Genomic DNA, 20401 nt, shown 5'->3' on the forward strand with positions numbered 1-20401 from the left:
TCTCATATAAGAATATTTAAAAAAAATGAAAAAAAATTATTGTGTATATGATTTTATAGCTATCGGGAACTCCGCTGCTGGCCAAGAAGAGACTACAATTCAATATCAATCTTCCGAAGATAGACAAACTGGATTTGTTCAAGAACTTGACGAACACGCTAACACCAATATTTTGGATTGAAGAGGTAATTATTGAAGTCATTGCTCATTGCTAGAGCTAGTCAGAGCTTACAATTTTTGTATGAGACAAAGTATCTATCGTTTCTTATACAAATTTAGCACACTTTGAGTGACACACATAATGTACTATGACACAACAGTTATTTTTTTCCTGCCTCCATTCCAACTTATCGTCTTTGTAGACGTTGGGGTCAAATCTCCTTGTCCTCAGGTTGTAAGTCCTTCTATCCATCTATCTATATACTATCTTAGGCAACGTCACCTAGGTCATGCCTTCGAATAACATTTTCTTGCTGCAGGATCCAAAAGTTTTTTTGATATTCATCTAGATATTAATCGAGGAAAATCCACGGCGGTTGCCTGGTCAATAATATGTAGATGTGTATCTACATATTACCAACCACATTAGCCTCATATACTATATGTATATATATAAACATAAATATATATATATATATATATATATATATATATATATATATATATATATATATATATATATATATATATATATATATATATATATATATATATATATATATATATATATATATATATCGCTCACTCCTTTCAAGAACGTTTTTAAAGTTTAAAAATATATTATTTTACAATGTATTAAAAATAAATATCAAACCACTTATTGAACATTTTACTGTGCAACAGATCTTTTTAGGTGAAACCTGAAGGTTTTTTCACCATTTGAAAAATATTTAGTGCATTTAAAATAATAATTAAATAATACCTTTTCTCCAAAATGCAAAAAACAACACTTTCTGCCCTGTAGCGGGTAAATATTAAGTTAAAAATATTCTTTTGCCGAGATGGCCATTCCGAAAACATGCACAACTGAAAATTGACGATTTTTGATTTTTGACGTTCTTGAAAGGAGTGAGCGATATATAAAATATATGTTTTTTGAATATATTTAAAAAAAAAAAATTATATATATTTTTTTATATATCTTTGATGTTATCACATTTTTTCAGGGATTGGCGCTTAACAAAACCTTCATTAAGATGCTGAATCACCAGCTGTTCATACCGCTGCGTATCGTTGGGGTCATTAAATGGTTATCAGTTACCTGCGGGGCTTTGGGAGTAGCTGTAGCTGGTCTCCTGCATAACAAGTCAAGGATCATCAACTTCGCAGTCAGTCCAACAACTGCGCAAGCCGGGGACGTGGCCAATAAGACCACCATCCAGAGAATAGAGGCTGCTAACCCAGCCTCGAACGGCCAGACTTCTTCGTCTTTCAAAGCAGGGAATAATAATCTAATAGGAGCTCCCGAGCGATTTTAATATTTATTTTTTTCGATTTATATTTGGTATCATAGAATTAAATTTAAAAAATTAAGCACTTGTATAATTCCCCTTTTTGAACTCATTAATGTAAAGCGACTAGTTTCAAGAACTATAGACGTTCTCATCTATAGGTGTAACTTTTATTAGTTTTCTCCACTTATTTTTAAAATGTTGAGATCTTGACATTGATGAAGTATTTGTAAGTCCGGGTATTTACAGGGGTTACGAATTATCAAGGCTATTAGCCAATCATAGATAGCTGTTGTGAACTCAATCATGGAACGTCATAAGATTGATCATATATCGCTCACTCCTTTTGCATTTCATTTTGCAAAAAGTGTTGTTTTTGCATTTCGGAGAAAAGGTATTGTTTAATTTTTTTTTTAAATATGGTAAATATTTTTCAAATGGAGAAAAAACATTCAGGTTTTACCTAAAAAGATCTGTTGTACAGTAAAAAGTTCAATAAGTTGCTTGATTAATATATTATTAGATTAAAACCAATATTTTTAGCTTTTCCACTTTATTAAATAAAGTGGAAAAGCTAAAAATATTGGTTTTAATCTAATAATATATTAAAAATGCAATTCCATCACGAAGTGTCAGTGGATAATATAAATCTACTGAAAAGTTGCTTGATATTTATTTTTAAAACATTTTATTATATTTTCAAACCTAAAAAACGATCTTCTGAAAAATCAAGTTTTTTTATATGTAAAATGGGCCCAAATGTAAAGTATTAAATTATTGATTATTGCTCGACTAACGTTTAGTTTTTTGGGCTGGCAATAGTTCTTTTGTAGCGATATTTGACCATAAAAATTACTAGTGTGGTTGTCAAAAAAATACTAGAATGGTGAATGTTGCACGAGTGCCAGGTGAGCACTTACCAGCCTATGGGCAGGTCAAAAGCCTTGTCTTGCCCGGTCACCAACCCAGACTTCCATATTCTTCATCATCTAGGGTAAGATGTCAAAATTGTATTTTACAGATTGTATTTTTACCTGCTGATGTAAACATCTAAACTATCTATCATCGAAACTAGTCGTATTCACATTAATAATCTCAAAAAGTGGTATTGTACAAGTGCTTTATTTAAATCATCATGTTATTCCACAAAGTTATTTTATTTTTTAAACTGGAAAACCATCCTTGTAAATAATAAGTAAGTTCGTTAAAAAGCCAAATCTCCTTAAGTTATTCGTCGATTGCTTTGAAATTCAGACACAACGTTGCATTCAAATAAGTTAAATAGGAATAAAATGAATCTTTAACCGCAATAGCTGCGCCATCTGTTTAATGTAATAGTAACACTACTACTACTACTAACCCTTATCCGTATCCAATGGTGCAAAAGGTACTGCATCAAATCGATATTATATGATGGCAAGGTAATCAATAAATCCTGAAAAAAAATCTTTATTTATTTTGACTCCCCAAAGAATCGAATCGTACAAACTAAAGCGTATTTGAAAAGAAAATGAACGAGATTCACACAAAAATAAGATCCGGTCAGTCAATTTCTAAACGAATCATTATGATTCAATCGTTCACGAACGATGTAGGTCTGATAAGTATCGGATATTATTAATTGATGGGATAAACTTAGTGTGCCCTTTGATTTATGAATCACTTAGAAAGTAAAGTTGACAGTCAAGTATTTGGGTACGATAATTTGCTCGAGTCATAAAAATGTTTGGCTTGTCAACCGTTCTGATTTATAATATGCTTTAGGTTGACTTTGATGGCCGCAAACAATTTTTTATTGACGATAAAATTAAAGAGACTGATATGTCGCAACTAATTTATTATTTTTCTTGGTGGAAAATCATTAAAATAATATAATTTCGTTTTTTAACCTCATAATACCCAGTGTCGCCGGTAGGAAGTATACTAAAACTGTCTTAAATTCTGTGTTATCGTACATAATTTGTGCGTAATACATTAAATTTGTTTTAATTGTTATTTTTAAACCCTTATCTGCAAAGGGCACTGCATCGTAGCGACGCAGTGTTATCTTGATCATTGATGTAATTGTATGAAGGAAAGGTGACCAGCCCTGCGCTTCTTATACCAGTAATATTAAATAAATATGAGAGTGAAAATCACCCATTTTTATTTTGAACCCCTTTGGAATCGATTCCGGGACCTCCAGCACAGTAGCTAAATACTACAGAGATGGACTATCTAAATTGGAAGATCCCAGCTGGAGCAGCAAATAAAAGTTTGTGTGTGATTAATCTATGTGTCAGTGTTTTATAATTATATAATCCTATTTTCTAATTTTATAATATTACTCCTTTAGATTTTACTTTTCTTTTAGTTAAACTCTCTATTTGCTTTCATTTTATGATTATTATTTCATATTATTTCAGTCTTACGACTTTTATGTTATCATTAAAAATATATAAAGCTGTATTATAAAAAGAATAAGCATACCCTGCCCACCTCAGAACAGGTATCTCCAAATACCTAGTGAGGATAGACAGTGTCCAATAAAAAAAAATATATAATAAATATATATATATATTTTTTTATTGGACACTGGTGGTCAGGTTAGGAGTCGTAACAATCGGCGGGTATGTATGAGGAGATGCATGAACGTGGAAGAGGCGAAGAATGTTTGCAAGGACAGAGTGGTGTGGCGCTCTATTCTCTCTGCCTACCCCTGCGGGGAAGAGGCGTGATGGTTAGTTAGTTAGTTAGTTTAAATATATATATATATATATATATATATATATATATATATATATATATATATATATATATATATATATATATATATATATATATATATATATATATATATATATATATATATATATATATATATATATATATATATATATATATATATATATATATATATATATATATATATATATATATATATATATATATATATATATATATATATATATATATATATATATAAATATGTATAACTTAAGTACAAAATTATATTAAATAATAAACGCTGTTCTGCAGAATTGAACATTAAAAAAAAAATTATAATATTTTTACCTAAGGTATTTTTTAAACAACGACTTAGGTTGACCTAAATCGAATACTTGAATAATACTTACTGTAAATCATTTCAATTCTCACATAAGCATCTAAGTAAAAATTGATTGAAAAATAATACGAAAATTCATATAAAAAAAAATTGATATAATAAAGCAATATTAAATTTGTCCGCCTCCTTAGTGAATCCTGTGTTTCAGGTACCAACCAGTCTAGGGAAATGTAAAAAAATATCAGAGTGAAAAAAAACACATATTTTATTTAGATCCCATAGAGTCGAACCCGGAACCTCCAGCATGGTAGCCAGATTCGTTAACCGTAACACCGCTTATGTGTATCATGGAATACATGTCGAAAAACTCATTTTCCATAATTTATTATTAGATTAAAACCAATATTTTTAGCTTTTCCACTTTTTTAATTGACCAGCGACCGGGTTTCGTCGTTACCGACATCATCAGACTGGTATAATACGACCAGTCTGATGATGTCGGTAACGACGAAACCCGGTCGCTGGTCAAATAAAAAAGTTGAAAAGCTAAAAATATTGGTTTTAATCTAATAATAAATTAAAAATGCAATTCCATCACGAAGTGTCAGTGGATAATATAAATCATTTTCCATAGTTATTAGGTAAAATATAGATGTAAATTATGTCTTTAGTAAAACAGACAAATTTAAGGCGAAAAGCTGCGAATATTTTCTTAGGTCTGAAGAGGTCAAAGAAAGTGTAGGTTGGTAAAACTGTTCCATTACAATTTTGAAAGGTTTTTTTTTTTTTTATTACAAAATTTAATAAAATTTCTACACTAAAATCACAATCGCTTAAATTTCGCGTGCGGAACTTTTATATTTAATTACTTATTTAAATACCGACATATTTGCTTTCGAGTCACATGGCAGATGAGTGACTGAGATTAACCGAGAGATCACTTAAACACAAATGTGAATTGGGCCATGTTATGCATAAACCACCCAATCCACAAATTTGCAAGCTAAGATATTTGGATGTTTTCAGAATAAAAAAAAAAATTACATCACCATGTTAATTGATAGAAGTTAGGTTTGTTTTAATATTACCATAAAGAAACATTGATAACATATTCATGTCATATTCTAAATTTTCATTATTTAGTCAATATAAGGTCACAGTTCAGTATTTCATTAGTTGGATGGTTTCAACAAAATTAAAAAAAATATATAGAATGAACACATCCAACCATCTTGGATAGTTTCATCTTGGATACATTCAAAATGTTTTTTTTCCTTCTAGTTTAAAGTCGAACACATCCAAACTACGTGGATTTTATTTTGCAATATTTTCATGTGTGTAAATAATTTAAAAGCGAAAAATTCTGAAAGCTGTCCCTTATGGATGTTTGTAACTTATTATTTTCGTGGATTTATCGGTTGTGGATTATACTCCAAAAAAGATCTTTTATGTTAATCTTTTGCGTTGCGTGTCTTCAACAAATTTAAAGCTTACTTTTGATGAAGTAGCATTTATCAAAATGTAAAATTCTGCAAATTGTGGGTTGGATGCTTTTTGCATAACAAAGTCCAATTGAACACATCACTCAATTAATCTCCGATCTGATACAATATGGTAACACTGTTTACAAACCCATTCATTCTGCATAGTACCTACTAACTTTTAAACGAAAAGTGTCAAAATTTCATGGCATTCTGAAGACTAATTTACAGGTCACAGTAGTTTTAGTTACCCGAATATAAAATAATAAAACGTGTGTTGTTTAAACACAATTTTTTAATGGGAGAAAATATTATTAATTACATTCATACATTTAAGATAACACTGCGTTCATCTAATGTAAGGTTTTATTCACATTGAGGCAGATGGCTGTTAATGAAAAATATTAAGAAAAAATACAAATAAGAAAAATATATCTTTTTATTAGATTTTCATTAATTATAAGACATTAACAATTTTACAAATTAACGTATTGATGGTGTATATTTAAATTAAACATGATGAAATATTTTATGTACGTATTTACATTAATATCTAGCGATGTGTGGCGTTAGTATACAAATTTAGAATTCTCCATGTAAAGAGAGTTGGGATGTTTAGCCTGCTTGTTTAAATATATGAAAATATGTCGCTCACTCCTTTCAACAACTTCATATGTCAAAAATCGTTTTTCAGCAGTGCATGTTTTCGAAATGCCCAGAAAATGTACTATATCCCAGCAAAACGGCATATTTTTAACTTAATATTTACCCGCTACAGGGCAGAAAGTGTTTTTTTTGCATTTTGAAGAAAATGTATTGTTAAATTATTTTTTTAAATATGCTAAATATTTTTCAAATGGAGGAAAAAACCTTCGGGTTTTACCTTAAAAGATCTGTTGCACAGTAAAAAGTTCATTAAGTGATTTGATATTTATTTTGAATACATTTATCATATTCTTAAACTCTATAAACGATCTCAAGAAAAATCGTTTTTTTTCGATGTATAACGTTGTTGAAAGGAGTAAGCGATGTATGTAAAATTAAAAAAATATATTTTGTTGCTTCAAAAATCTATTTTCACATAATTTGGATCTGGCACCCTCATATTGAGTACCTAAATGTTTGTTTGAAACTATATATATGTAATAGGATATTTTTTTAGAAGTTACTTAATAGAAATCAATTAGCGCCTAAATTCTACAATTTAGGTGTTTAGGTCAGAAAATGCAGTCTGTACTCAATTTTTCAAGGTAAAGTTGATAGGTTCATTCAGTGATTGAATTAATGAAAATAAAAATAATTATTTTGTAAATTTGAAATTAAAAAAAGAAGAGACTAAGACATCCATAATTTGATAACTTATTTATTCTTAAACATTTTTTTTTATCGTGTACATGATTGTTTTATTTGATACATTAAATGTCTGAAATGAATTCATGAAATTTCTCAACTTAAAAAAAATATTCTAGATTTTTAAATATGTACAATAGCAATAATAAAAATTAAATTATTTATTAAAAAAATAATAATCTTAAAACGTTTTCTTATTTATTACACATAATTCTTATAAATACCTTAATTTTAATTAATAAAATTGAATTGTATTCTTTGTAGATATCTACATTTTATCAAACTTATTATTTAGGAAAACTTCTTTAAATTATTTTTAAAAAGTAATTGATTCTTATTATAATAAAATGATTATAAATATATATTTATAAGATACCTATGTTTTATATACATAATATATAGGTTTCATGTTTAGTCTTTTAAACGGTAAGAAAAATTAAGATATGGTAGGTACCCGGACAAATTCATTTAAAAAAATTACATCGTTCTTCAATATCTCTTCGTAATCCACGTGTTCAGAAATTTTGTCACGCATTTATATTCAGTTTCACTATAATCCTCAAGTTACATGCTACAAGCTTACATAAAAAAATGTGTTAAATAATAGACTCCAAAATACTTTATAAAAACAAAGAAATGACATTTCAAGTTATTTATGTAAGTCTTTCTCAAAACCGACGCAACGTAGCCATTTTGGTTTTTCAGTGTCGCGCTGTTTTTCTCGGCGGAAAACTTTACAAATTAAAAAAATAAAGGAATACATTTTTAACACACACACACACACACACACACACACACACACACACACACACACACACACACACACACACACACATACCCACACACTCATAAAATCTTATCTTAAGAGATGCTTAAACACTAGGAGTAGCATATCCAACTTACACAAGGTAATACGAGTAAGGGGATGCAACTCCGATTGAATTAGCCTAGATGCTATTGTTAATTTCGTACTCTTTAATAATGGTATCATGCGATAACAGTAATGTCCTTCGTCGTGTGCTTAGTTAAATGGAAAAACATACTCGTTTACTCGCTGAGACGTTATTTAGAATAATGAAAAAAACCGATTACCTGTTATCAAAATATACTGCATTGTATACAAGTATGAAAAATGATACAATTTTTTTTTCACGAATACAGTAGACCGTACAAAATGAGAGATTTGTCATCTGGAGATCTCTACAGGTCTACAATTCTACTTTTAAAATTTATGTGTACCATAAAGCTATATAAGATTCTACAAGAATTATAGATGTGACCCATAAGTAGATGTAGTTTTTAAATCACTAGTACGAGATTCACCAAGTTTTTATGAGTATTACATTTTCGGATACCCAATACTTTACTCATTTCCATTACTTTCTCTCAGTTTATGTATATTTCCAGATTAATTTTTTGGTGTAAAATAATAAAATATAAATGAAGCAGAAAATCCGCAATAGCAACCAAATTTTCGCACTGATTGGAGTGATTTGATTTAAACGATCGAATTAAAAAGCCAAGTTAAGTAACGACTTCTTTAAAGTAAGTTTTATTTATTTTAAATTTAAGTTAAGTTGGTAAATACTCTTATTCCTTAAAATTCATTGTGACACGCGTTTCGATGCATTCTGCATCATTTTCAAATACCGTATCTTGAAGCTTAGTCTAAATTTGAAAATAATTGATACATTGAATTTTATGGAATGTTTAATTTAATTTGGTTTTAATTTAATTTGGAATAAAAAATAAATAAAACAAAAGCCTTCCAAAAGCTCACGACGGAATAAAAATCTATCAACTACGAACTTATAAAATGGACATAACTTAATAAAAAATAAACTTCAGGTAATTAATTATAATTCTCCTCAGTTCATTCCAGGTACGTGCATTTTATCAAATAAACTCTTCATATACCCAAAAGAGTTCTTACGAAAGACCGCCGATTACAAGTCTAGGCCAACTATTGTGGCAATCTTATTTTATTCCTATAATCTCCAACAGTCTTCGTACGTAACTACAATATTACCTTGTCTTAATGACTATACATGATTAACCAGTACCCATCAACTCTTGCTTAAACGAATATTATCCGACACTTATGATATGATATTTGTAAATCAATCACCTTTGACCTTTTTAGGTATCGTATAATGGTCCAAAAGGTATCTGAAAGAGCTCTTTACTAACCAGACTATGAGTGAAAGCAAGAACAAAAAGGCTCCAAATATAATGGCGATAGTATCTAAAGAATAATACTGGAAAAATTTCATATCTCGCGATGGTGATAGCAGGTGATAAGCTCCTTTATGTCGAATGACATACTCTGTCCAATAGATCGCTCTTTCCAAAGGTGTTTCCTTTTGATCCTTCAGCAGGAACTGTCTTCTTTTAACTTCTTCTTTGTATTTCGTATCGTGGATTACTTTGTTGATGGCTTTGAAGAGATTGTCCGAGGTTAGACCTTGGAGGTCCAGCTTCAGCGCGTATCCGTCTAATTCTGCTTTAGCAGCGTTGGATTCGTGGTCGCAGAAAACTGGCATTGTGACCACTGGAACTCCGTGGTAGACGGTCTCAAACATGCTGAGCAGACCTCCGTGCGTCACAAATGCTCGGATTTTTCTGTGGCCTGGAATGTAAGACATACATAGTAAGATATATAGCTAACATATTATAGAATATTACACTTTTTTAATCTTCTTTGCAATTTTTATTTTTTGTCAACAGAACGAGGACGACCGAAAAAGACTTGGCATGATCAAATCAATCAGAACCTAAAATCTAACGGTGTCAAAAGTCTGCGTAATCGGAGGGCATAGATATTTGGATGTGAAGGAGGCGAGTATGTCAGGGCAGAAGAGTGTGGTGTTCCATCCTCTCTGCCTACCCCTGTGGAGAAACGGCGTGATGGTAGTAGTAAAAGTAGTTAAAAATATAAAAATATTATTTTTTGACATCTCATCAAAGATGAAGAAGAATATGGAATTCAGGGCATTTATGGGGCTGACAACCGTCACAGGCTGGTTTAAGTGATCACTTTACACACGTACAACATTCACCAATTCTACCCATTATTGACAACCACACTACTAAAATTCTTGGAACTTCTATATACATATGAACCAATTCTGAAACATTGTTCTTGAAACACTATAACTTCACTATAGACTTCTATTGGTGAGATTAAAAGAAGCTTTTTACTAAGCAGAAACTCTTTTATTAGTATGTGAGGTCCGGATCCTGGATTATAATCACACACATGAGAAACGCCAGAAAATATCATTTTAATTTTTATTATTTAAGCTTATAATTTGACCAGATAATTTATTTACAACATTTTGAGTGTGTCCAAATACTTGTTCATAAAATCTGGATGTCAAAAAATAATATGAAAATAACTCCTGTAATTGGAGATAATCCAGATTTTGTGAAAAAGTATTTGGACACACTCAAAATGTTGTATATAAAAACATGCTTAGTAATTTATAATTAATTGTTATTTTTAACTATTTTTTTAAAGTATTTTATTCGATTTGTTGTTTCGATGACGAAAGGAAGATTTAGGCTAATTTTCCTAGGTCCTTTATCGTTTTCAGAAAAAATGTTGCTCATTAAAACCTTTTTTGTTTGTTTAACAATGGAATCTAATGGTTCAACGCATTGTTGCTAATGCATTCAATGGTAAAACATGAAGCCATTCCGGGAACTAATAATAGTAAACTCTGAAGTGCTTGTGAAATCAATAGCGACTCAGTAATACTATTGGGCTTCATTCATGCCTGCAATGCTTACAGACGTTATGGTATTACTTATACAAGTACCCTGCATACATCTGTCGAACAAAGCCGAATCGATTTATGTTTTAACTAATTAACTAACTAACTAACTAACTGACCGTCACACCGCTTCCCTGTAGGGGTAGGCAGAGAGAATAGAACACCACAGCACTCTGTCTTTGCATACATTCTTCGTCTCTTCCACGTTCATGCGTCTCCTCATACATACCCGCCGATTATTTCGACTCCTAACCTGACTGCTTTTAAGTATTTGGCATACCTGATCGTGACAAGCTTTTCTCGGTCTTCCTCTGCTCCTTTTTCCAACTACACTCGCCTCATAAATTTTGGTTTGCCGTTCTTTCCTCACTCATTCGTTTCACATGTCCAAACCATCACAACGCACCTTCTTACTTTTTTTGATAATGCTTATCTCAGCTTTGCATTCATTCCTTATTTCACTATTCGAACATCTTTCATACATCGACTCATGTTTTACTTATATGTATTTTTATCTTCAATCATTCCTTTTATGACCAGTTGTAGGATGGGAAGATTGAGGGTCGCAAATATTTGAAATACTTGTTCATCCCAAGATTTCATAATTTGCTTTTTAATTCATTTATTTTTCATATAGTTTTTAGCTATCACATCACATCAATACAGATTATAAAATTAAAAATAATAAAACTGCCCAAATTGAAACTAATTTGGCCTAGAACTGTAGTATACATTGCGTAAATATTTACTATTACCATCAGACCTGAATCGTAAATTCTGCTCAAGAACCGTTACAAATATTTTTATTTATTTATTAATTTCAATTATTTTCAGGGTAGCTGACCATTAATAATGCTAATATAATTAAGTGAAAGCCTATATACACTGACAGATAAAATAAAACATTTGAATTAAAGTTGAATATGTATTTACTGATTTGTGTCCTCTAATTTCAAAATCCGCCAGATCCATGTAAGTCGATTTTACAAAAAATGCAAAATTCTCCGGGTAACATTTATGTTTCAAAGACTTGTCTATCTTTATGAAAAATATTTTGAAATAGAGATTTTTTTAAAAAGTATTTTAAAATAAACACGAGGCAGAAACCAATAATGACGTCATCTTAATTTTTGACCTACCCCCCCTCTGTGATTGGTCGATATGGGTCAGAAGGCAAGTTTCATGAATGTAGCGGAATTTGAAATACAACGCTGTTTTTAAGTATTTTAGCAGGGTTTTCAAGTTTACAAATATTTTTAACAATAAAATCCACAATTGGTATTCCGATAGAGTATTTATTTAAAAATCTTATACAATTGGATCTGGCGGATTTTGAAAGTAGGCAACATATTTATCAGGTTGCAAGTTTTAAATCCGGTAGTTTGGTTGTTTATTCAGTTTTAATTATAAAGCATTTATTACATCACAATCGTTTTTGTAATCAATTATTTGTTTTTTTACGATCCCCGAGGGGTTTCCATTGGTTTTAAATAAATTGAGTCATACATGGTTATATTTTTAAAACTTAACAAGGAAACAATACGATCCCTCAGACGAATGTGCGGCAAAACGATGTACATATGATAGATGTTCGAATGGTGAAGTAAGGAAAGAATGCAAGGCTGATTGATATAAGATTATCGATAAAATTAAGAAAGGTGTGTTAAGATGGTTTGGACATGTGGAACAAAAAAAATATTTCAAAGGAACACATATCGCTCACTCCTTTCAAGAACGTCATAAATCTAAAATCGACAATTTTCTGTTGTGCATGTTTTCGGAATGCCCAGAAAATGTACTATATCCCAGCAAAAGAGGCACATTTTTAACTCAATATTTACCCGCTACAGGGCAGAAAGTGTTATTTTTGCATTTTGCAGAAAAGGTAGTATTTAATTTTTTTTTAAAAGAAAAGGTAGTATTTAATGGAGAAAAAACCTACAGGTTTACTTAAAAAAATCTGTTGCACTGTAAAAAGTTCAAAAAATGGCTTGATATTTATTTTTAACACATTGTATTATATTTTTAAACTTTAAAAATGTTCTCCTAAAAAATCAAGTTTTTTGATTTATGACTTTCTTGAAAAGAGTGAGTGATATACTTATGTATATTTATGCCGTACGAGGGAATTATCTTGTTTACTTTTCTTTAATATAGTCTGTATATATTTGTAAAGTTTCTTTTTTAGAGTGTTTGTGTCTTTTTCAATTTTTAAAAGGCAGCTGTTTTAAGTTACGTTTGGGTATTTTAAAACTATTATATTTAGATATATGATTATATTCTCTACTGTCTTCCCTAATGTTGAAATTGGTATTATGTTACCTAATAAATCTTGCTGTGGAAGCCATCGACTCAGCTTCACGTTGTGTGGAAGATCAGCCATCACCCTCGCGTCGTCCTCCCACTTCCACAGAATCTGGTGTGGAAGTCTGCTGAACGTCCTGACCAGGAGTTTCCTTAACTCCTCAGGCATGTTGGATGCCTTCACAGAGGAACCCATCGACACGAAGATGAAGCCGTTCTCTCCTCCTTGGTTGATAAAGTCTTCTAACTCCTGGAAATTGAAAGGGAACTATTAAACAAAATTATGGATTTCTTATTCCGTTTTTTTTACCTTAAAAGACATTTTAGAAATCGTCTTACTTTTGCTAAAAAAAGTTACATTATTTTCCTTGTTTAAATTAAATTTCACTTATAGTAAATACCACTATTTTTTATATCTATACCTCTCTTCATCCTTTAAAGTCCCAAGGACCCCACTCTGAAATGTAGACTTAGCTTTATATGCGGTGTTTGATAATGATGCTGAATGCATCGAAACATGTGTCACAATAGATTTCAAGAGATAGTGGTGTTCACTTAGTAAAATTTAAAATGCGTAAATATAATTACTCATTATAATTACATGGAAGTGGACTTATTATTAATAAGTTCACCTCCATAGTGTAATGTTAAGCACGTTTATCTACCATATAGAAAACTTCGGGTTCGATTTCCAGGGACGATGGGTGAAAAAAAATATTTGTGATTTTTCCCAAATATTTATTAAATCCATATATTTATTATTTGTTTAATCCTACCCTGAGCTGGTACCAAGAGCGTAGAACTGTTTACCTTGCCTTAACTTAAGTAATGAGAGTCAAGAAAACGCTGTGTCAATACTATGGGTAAAGAGTTCCTTATGAATTAACACGTATCCGGCATTAGATACTTGTTAGATCATAATGAAACTCTCACGAGAGGTGGTATCATAACATAGAGGTGGATAATCTAGTGAAAGCTAATCTGGAACTTCTTAGGTTTGCTCATTGCTGGGAGAAAATCACGTTTAACTCCTCAGGATAAGCCAGACTGTTGACTGTAGTCAACAGGCCTTCCGTTCCACTAGAAGACGGTTTGGCATTTTGTGACAAAGCTTGGTTTATGGTACTAATGTCCTGTTTTATTTTTATCGTGAAGAAGAAATAATTAGGTACTTAACTTATTCAATGGCTTAGCCGCCTTGCAATGGATGCAAGCAATTTCAGCCACATTGGGCAGATAGGGCCTGGGGTAAGTCACGGTGTAGTGTCCATTCTGCAGAATGAAGCTAACGTTCTTCCCCAGTTCGTACACGTGAGGGACTTTGGGCCCAAAGTGTTTCTTCAAAACGTCTTGAAGGAATACGTTGACCATGACGCTATGCATCACGGTGGCTATCATGTGCCAGCCCGCGTTTATGACTCTGTCAAACAACCCCATGGCGTCGATGAAGGGTCTGGTGAAGAATGGTGTCACAGCGTATGGAGCAGGGGAGCCTGAGTTGGAGATGGAACCAGTGTAGAAGCCGACGGTGTTTATGTATATGAACGGAGCTTTGAAGTGGTCTACTAGTCCAAGGGCGCATTCAGGAAATGCTCCGTCGAGAATGAAGAGATCATACTTTTTTCTCGATCGGATCAGGTCTCGAGTTTCGTGGTCATCTAAAAAAGCGTCGCATGCCTGAAAATATAAATAAACCATTTAAGTACCAAGTAATTTAAGTAATTTAAGAACTTTAAATTTTACTTGGTAAACACCACTATTTCTTAAAAATTATTGTGACGCGAATGACATTTACGAGTATTTCATACGGCATTGGAAAAAGATGTGGAATGCACCGAAACTCGAGTCACAATAGATTTTAAGAAATAGTGGTATTTACCAAGTGAAATTTATATTAAACACTATTTAGGTTTTGCTATGAAACTTGTCATTTTTTCTTGAATGTTTTTTGGTGCCAATCAATTTTTACAGTCGAAATTGATTGGGAAAAATTACCGAAAATAAATGTGGTAAAAAAATCATTTTATACATTTTTTATTTATTGATTTGGAATTATTTTTTTAAAAATAACACGACGACTTAAATATTTAAAAAATATATAACACCTGTATAAGACCATTTTTTGAGTTTATTTATGAAAGTATGACTTGTTTTGAGAACTTTAAATGACAAGTGAAAATACAAAGTGTTCAAAAATACAAATCAGTTTGTATTTTGATCACCTGCTGATGAGAATATCTAAAGTTCTCAAAATTATTCATTATTACACCAATAATCTCACAACTGTAGTTTATACAACGCAATAATAACAACTAAAAAGCTTTTTTAAGACCAATGATATGATGTCAATGACGACGAAACTTGGTCATTGGTCAAATAAAATAAGAGTGAAAAAAGCAAAATATAAATAAGTTGTTATTTTATTATACAGATTTTAACCAAATTATACAAGTTCTTAATATGTATCTTCTTAATAAGACTTCTGAAAATCAATTTTCAGAAGTCTTATTAAGAAGACCCGCTGAAATATAAGAAATAAGCCTTAATAAAATTATGGCCAGTACCATGGGGATTTGGTGGATTACGCCAGCAACGTGCGTTCGGTGTAGACGCATAAACAGTGCCTACCCTATAAAAGTGGGAACAAACATGGAAAACACATCACTATCACACTATAAACTATTCATTACAAGGAATTTGATTAAAAAAATAAATCAATAAAAAGTGCGTTTTTATTGTGATTTTTTGATAAATTTTGTGTGTGTGTTGACCAAAATCCACTAGTTGATCTATAAGTTGGTTTGAAAAATACTTGGTGGGGCCGCTTTTGTAGCTGAGGCTGTTAGGTATTCCTCCTTAAGACTTTGGGTTTGGTGGTACCAACCACATAGAGGAGACGTTGACTTGTCGGTGCGGGTGATTTCCTAATGGGGCTAGGGTCCCCTAGTCGGGTTACTGACTTTCCTGCCGCTATCGCCCTGGCTATAAGATCATGGTGGTGGATTGTACACACTAGTTAGTATTAACTTACATGCCCCGCTGACAGTGATAGGAACTTTGAAAGTATTAGTAATATTTTTTTTTAATATTTGACTACGAAAACTTTGCATGATTAATCATTATTGCATGATTAATTAATTAAATGAAGATTTAAGATTTTATCAATGGAAAGTTTTTTTTTATGGATGGATCCGAATGAAAAGCAAGAATTTCCATACCGGACCTGGGAATGTGGAGAGAGCATTGAGCATGACTATGGAAAGTTGTTTTTTCAGAAATTAATGTTTAAACGAAATTGTATTTTCTACTGTCTACCCTGATTAAAAACTCTGTGCTCGCCACTGGATAACGTCACATACATAAATTAATATGAGGGTTTATCATATTCTCCCTTAACTTTGACGTACAATGTTTCCCTCGGGCGAATGAAATTCCTAGATGTCCTAATCCATTATCCAAATGTGAGCCTTCCTTGTTAAATTAGAAAATTACGGTATTATGACTGTCATTAAATGCCAAATTACGTTTAAACTAACTGTTAAGTTATTTAATAGACTATGTATCAAGATTTGTCCGCCTCCGTAGTGTAATGGTCAGCACGCTCGGCTACCGTTCTGGAGGTCCCGGGTTCGATTCCCAAGGGGGGAAAAAAAAATATAAGTGATTTTTTCACTGTAATATTTATTCAATATTACCATGGACTGGTACCTGAAGCGGAGGGCTGATCACCTTTCCTTCATAAGTAAAACGATCATGATAACACTGCGTTTATAAGACACAGTGCCCTATGCACCACTGGGGTGCGGATAAGGGTTTTATTATTTTTATTATTATTATGTATCAAGACTCCTATATTACAACGTTTTGTGTGTCCAAATCTTCGTTCACAAATTCTGGGTTTGTCTTCACTTACATTGATATTTCAATAAAAGTAAATATTTAAAAAAAAGATAAATATTTGTGTTTTTTATTATTTACACAAATATTTTAATTTCGTGCTAATTATGTGAGCTTAAGCGACTCATTATTCGAAATAGGTATCAAATTGTGGTAGAGTGAGTTCGAACCAAGAAAATCTAACTTCGACACTAACCACGGGACCACAAACCGACACGAATAGATCCCCAGACTTCCTTATTCCTTATCTTTGTAATAGATTTTAAGAAATACATAGTAGTATTTACTAAATTTAACTTTAAAAAAAAGGAATTGTATTCTTTATAGTATTTTCCTAAATATATGGAAGAATAAAAAACATCGTTTGCAACAAAATTTTAGCCAGATTTTTCGTATACAAATATGTACTTGATATTCATTCTTTTTTTTAGAAAGTTTCGCAAAATTCAATCAATTGGAGTTGTTACTTTAGTATAATAGGCCATTGAAATGCGTTTTAAAACTGTCTCAGAATAACTTAAGAACGTAGTAAAAAAATCTAAAACAAAAGGAAAACATACCTCGTAAGGATATCTTAGAATTTCCTGTGGTGATACAGGTTCCTCTCCCTTGAGCCTCGCGCCGACCAGATCCCAGTTGGTATAATTCCTGACGTAGAACACCAAACCAGCTGGAGTTATCTCTTCCAACCCTGGGAGAAGGAAGTCGGCGGGAAAAGGACTCACAAACGTCACATTGTGATTCCTGAAAATTAAAAAAAAATCATTAATACAAAAACACTTGACCTTGTACCAAGAAAAAAAACATATAAGACCAGTCCTCACCATCTACATATGTGTCGTCTACTTTCAAAATTCTAACTAACTAACTAACTAACCATCACGCCGCTTCCCCGCAGGGGTAGGCAGAGAGAATCGAACGCCACACCACTCTGTCTTTGCAAACATTCTTTGCCTCTTCTACATTCATGCATCTCCTCATACATACCCGACGATTATTACGACTCCTGACCCGGCCACTTTCAAGTATTTGACATACCTGATTGTGCCAAGTTTTCCTCGGTCGTCCTCTGCTTCTTTTTCCAACTACATTCGCTCCATAAATTTGTTTAACCGTTCTTTCTTCACTCATACGCTCCACATGTCCAAACCATCTCAACACACCTTTCTTAATTTTATCGATAATGCTTATCTCAGCCTTACATTTTTTCCTTATTTCATCATTCGAACATCTATCAAACATCGTTTTGCCACACATTCGTCTGAGGGATCGCATTTCGACTGCATTAAATTTAAAAATATTAAAAAATAATACTCTATCGGAATGCCAATTTTGGGTTTATTGTTTAAAATATTAAATACTTGAAAACTGTGCTGAAAAATACTTAAAAACAGCGTTGTATTTCAAACACCGCTATATTCTTGAAACTTGCCTTCTGACCCGTATCGGCCAATCAGAGAGCGGGGATAAGTAAAACATTAAGATGACGTCATTATCGGTTTTTTTTAAATACTGAAAAAAATCCAAAAAATGGGAAAATTCTATATTTCATAATATTATATCTAATGATAGACAAATCTTTGAAATATAAATGTTACCCTGAAAATTTGCATTTTTTTGTAAAATCGACTTACACGGATCTGGCGAATTTTGAAAGTAGGCGACACATATATTCTACTCTCATCCAATTTAAAAATGCTAATTTCTTTGAGCAACAAGATTGGACCCCAAACTCTTAGAAAGGATTTTATTTACTGTAAATGATTTTAGTGCACCATTCATTTTTTTCCCAGAATTGACTTTCCTTTTTTCTCTATCTTTGCGATATCTATATCAATCTTTTCATCACTAGAAAATATACTTCCTTAATATACGAAATCATCTATTTGTTCCAAAATTTTTCCGAATTACAAAGTATTATTTTACATCCAGATCTACATACATAGATCTCTTTTAAAAACCATAAATTTTGGGAATAAAAAAACCATGTTTTTTGATCCACTCACATTTTTAGTAACAACCAACTACTGTCCGTTCATATTTGTTTAACCTCCGATTTAATTATATTTTATTTTAGTTATTTTTTTATTTTTTTATTAAACGGCTAAAGCCTTTAACAAAATACATAAGTTTATACGGTATCTAATATAAAAATACACTAATAGAGGAAAAAAGAGTCTTAAACATAAAATATAAATAAAATAATGAATAGTAAGCACTGGTAAATACACGTCTCCTTCACATAATATCAGGGAGTAGAGAGGGATATTTATTTATATTTATTTTAATTTATTTTATTTATGTTCATATTTATTTTACTTTATACATATTTATGCCATACATATTTATTTTATTTATCTTCATATTTATATAACCACTGATTTCTATTTACAAAAAAACATAACTAGATGTAAAATAACTGTAGATTCACTGTAGTTTCGGCAACTAACCAATACTAGTTGGTGTTAATAAAAAATGTGAATGTATAAAAAAACAAAGTCTTTTTATTTCTCAAAATAATACAATAATATGACCTACAAAGTTAATGCTTTCAATATTCAAAAAGAATAATTAAAAATACCATAACTTTGGATTTGCTGCAAGTTCATCAGCAAGTCACTTTCCTTGGACCCATTATACACCATTGAAAGCTCCTACTGGTATTCTCTACAATTACTTCATCAATAAAACTTCACTGCTTTTTTGAAAGCAATGAAAAAAAAGAAATATTAATATTTAAACGTAAAAACGGTTCTTGAAGCTTATTTTTCTTAGTTTTGTTTGCAAGAGTGCTCAAGTTAAACGAGATACCTACTTAGCGGATTTAGATTTCACTTAGTTCAAAGCAAACAAAGTTTTTTTTAAAAAGATTACTACCGTTTTTCAGCAAATGCAAAGCGAGTCAATATGTAAATAAGCGAAGCGTTCCCATTCGAAGTTTTAGAGAAGAAAAATTACTTAAAATACAGTTATGGAGTTATCAAACAGAGGTTTGGTTAAACACTTTGATTTTTAAGTAAACTTAGCATAAAAAAAATACTTCCTACATATTTACCATATGTATGATATTTGAAGTATGTTTTTATATTTGCATTT

At 31.3% G+C, this 20401-nt stretch overlaps 2 protein-coding genes across 2 annotated transcripts in view; one reads left to right on the forward strand and one right to left on the reverse strand.

Moving 5' to 3' along the window:
• Positions 1 to 1478, forward strand: part of LOC148313607 (sensory neuron membrane protein 1-like) — a 16120-nt gene extending 14642 nt beyond the window's left edge. The window contains exons 7-8 of the mRNA XM_088259800.1: positions 60 to 185; positions 1167 to 1478. Coding sequence (XP_088115926.1) covers positions 60 to 185; positions 1167 to 1478 — 438 coding nt within the window. The remainder of the gene's footprint in view (positions 1 to 59; positions 186 to 1166) is intronic.
• A 7846-nt stretch (positions 1479 to 9324) lies between these two features.
• Ugt50B3 (UDP-glycosyltransferase family 50 member B3) overlaps positions 9325 to 20401 on the reverse strand; it is a 95454-nt gene continuing 84377 nt past the window's right edge. The window contains exons 3-7 of the mRNA XM_088260593.1: positions 17866 to 18049; positions 14586 to 15085; position 14336; positions 13427 to 13658; positions 9325 to 9957 (exon numbers count right to left, since the gene is read on the reverse strand). Of these exons, the coding sequence (XP_088116719.1) occupies positions 9449 to 9957; positions 13427 to 13658; position 14336; positions 14586 to 15085; positions 17866 to 18049 (1426 nt within the window). The 3' untranslated portion in view covers positions 9325 to 9448. The remainder of the gene's footprint in view (positions 9958 to 13426; positions 13659 to 14335; positions 14337 to 14585; positions 15086 to 17865; positions 18050 to 20401) is intronic.

This window comes from Brachycentrus maculatus, unplaced genomic scaffold (assembly GCF_059751285.1).
Source record: "Brachycentrus maculatus isolate JH-2025_06_01 unplaced genomic scaffold, ASM5975128v1 h1tg000007l, whole genome shotgun sequence".
NCBI lineage: Eukaryota > Metazoa > Arthropoda > Insecta > Trichoptera > Brachycentridae > Brachycentrus > Brachycentrus maculatus.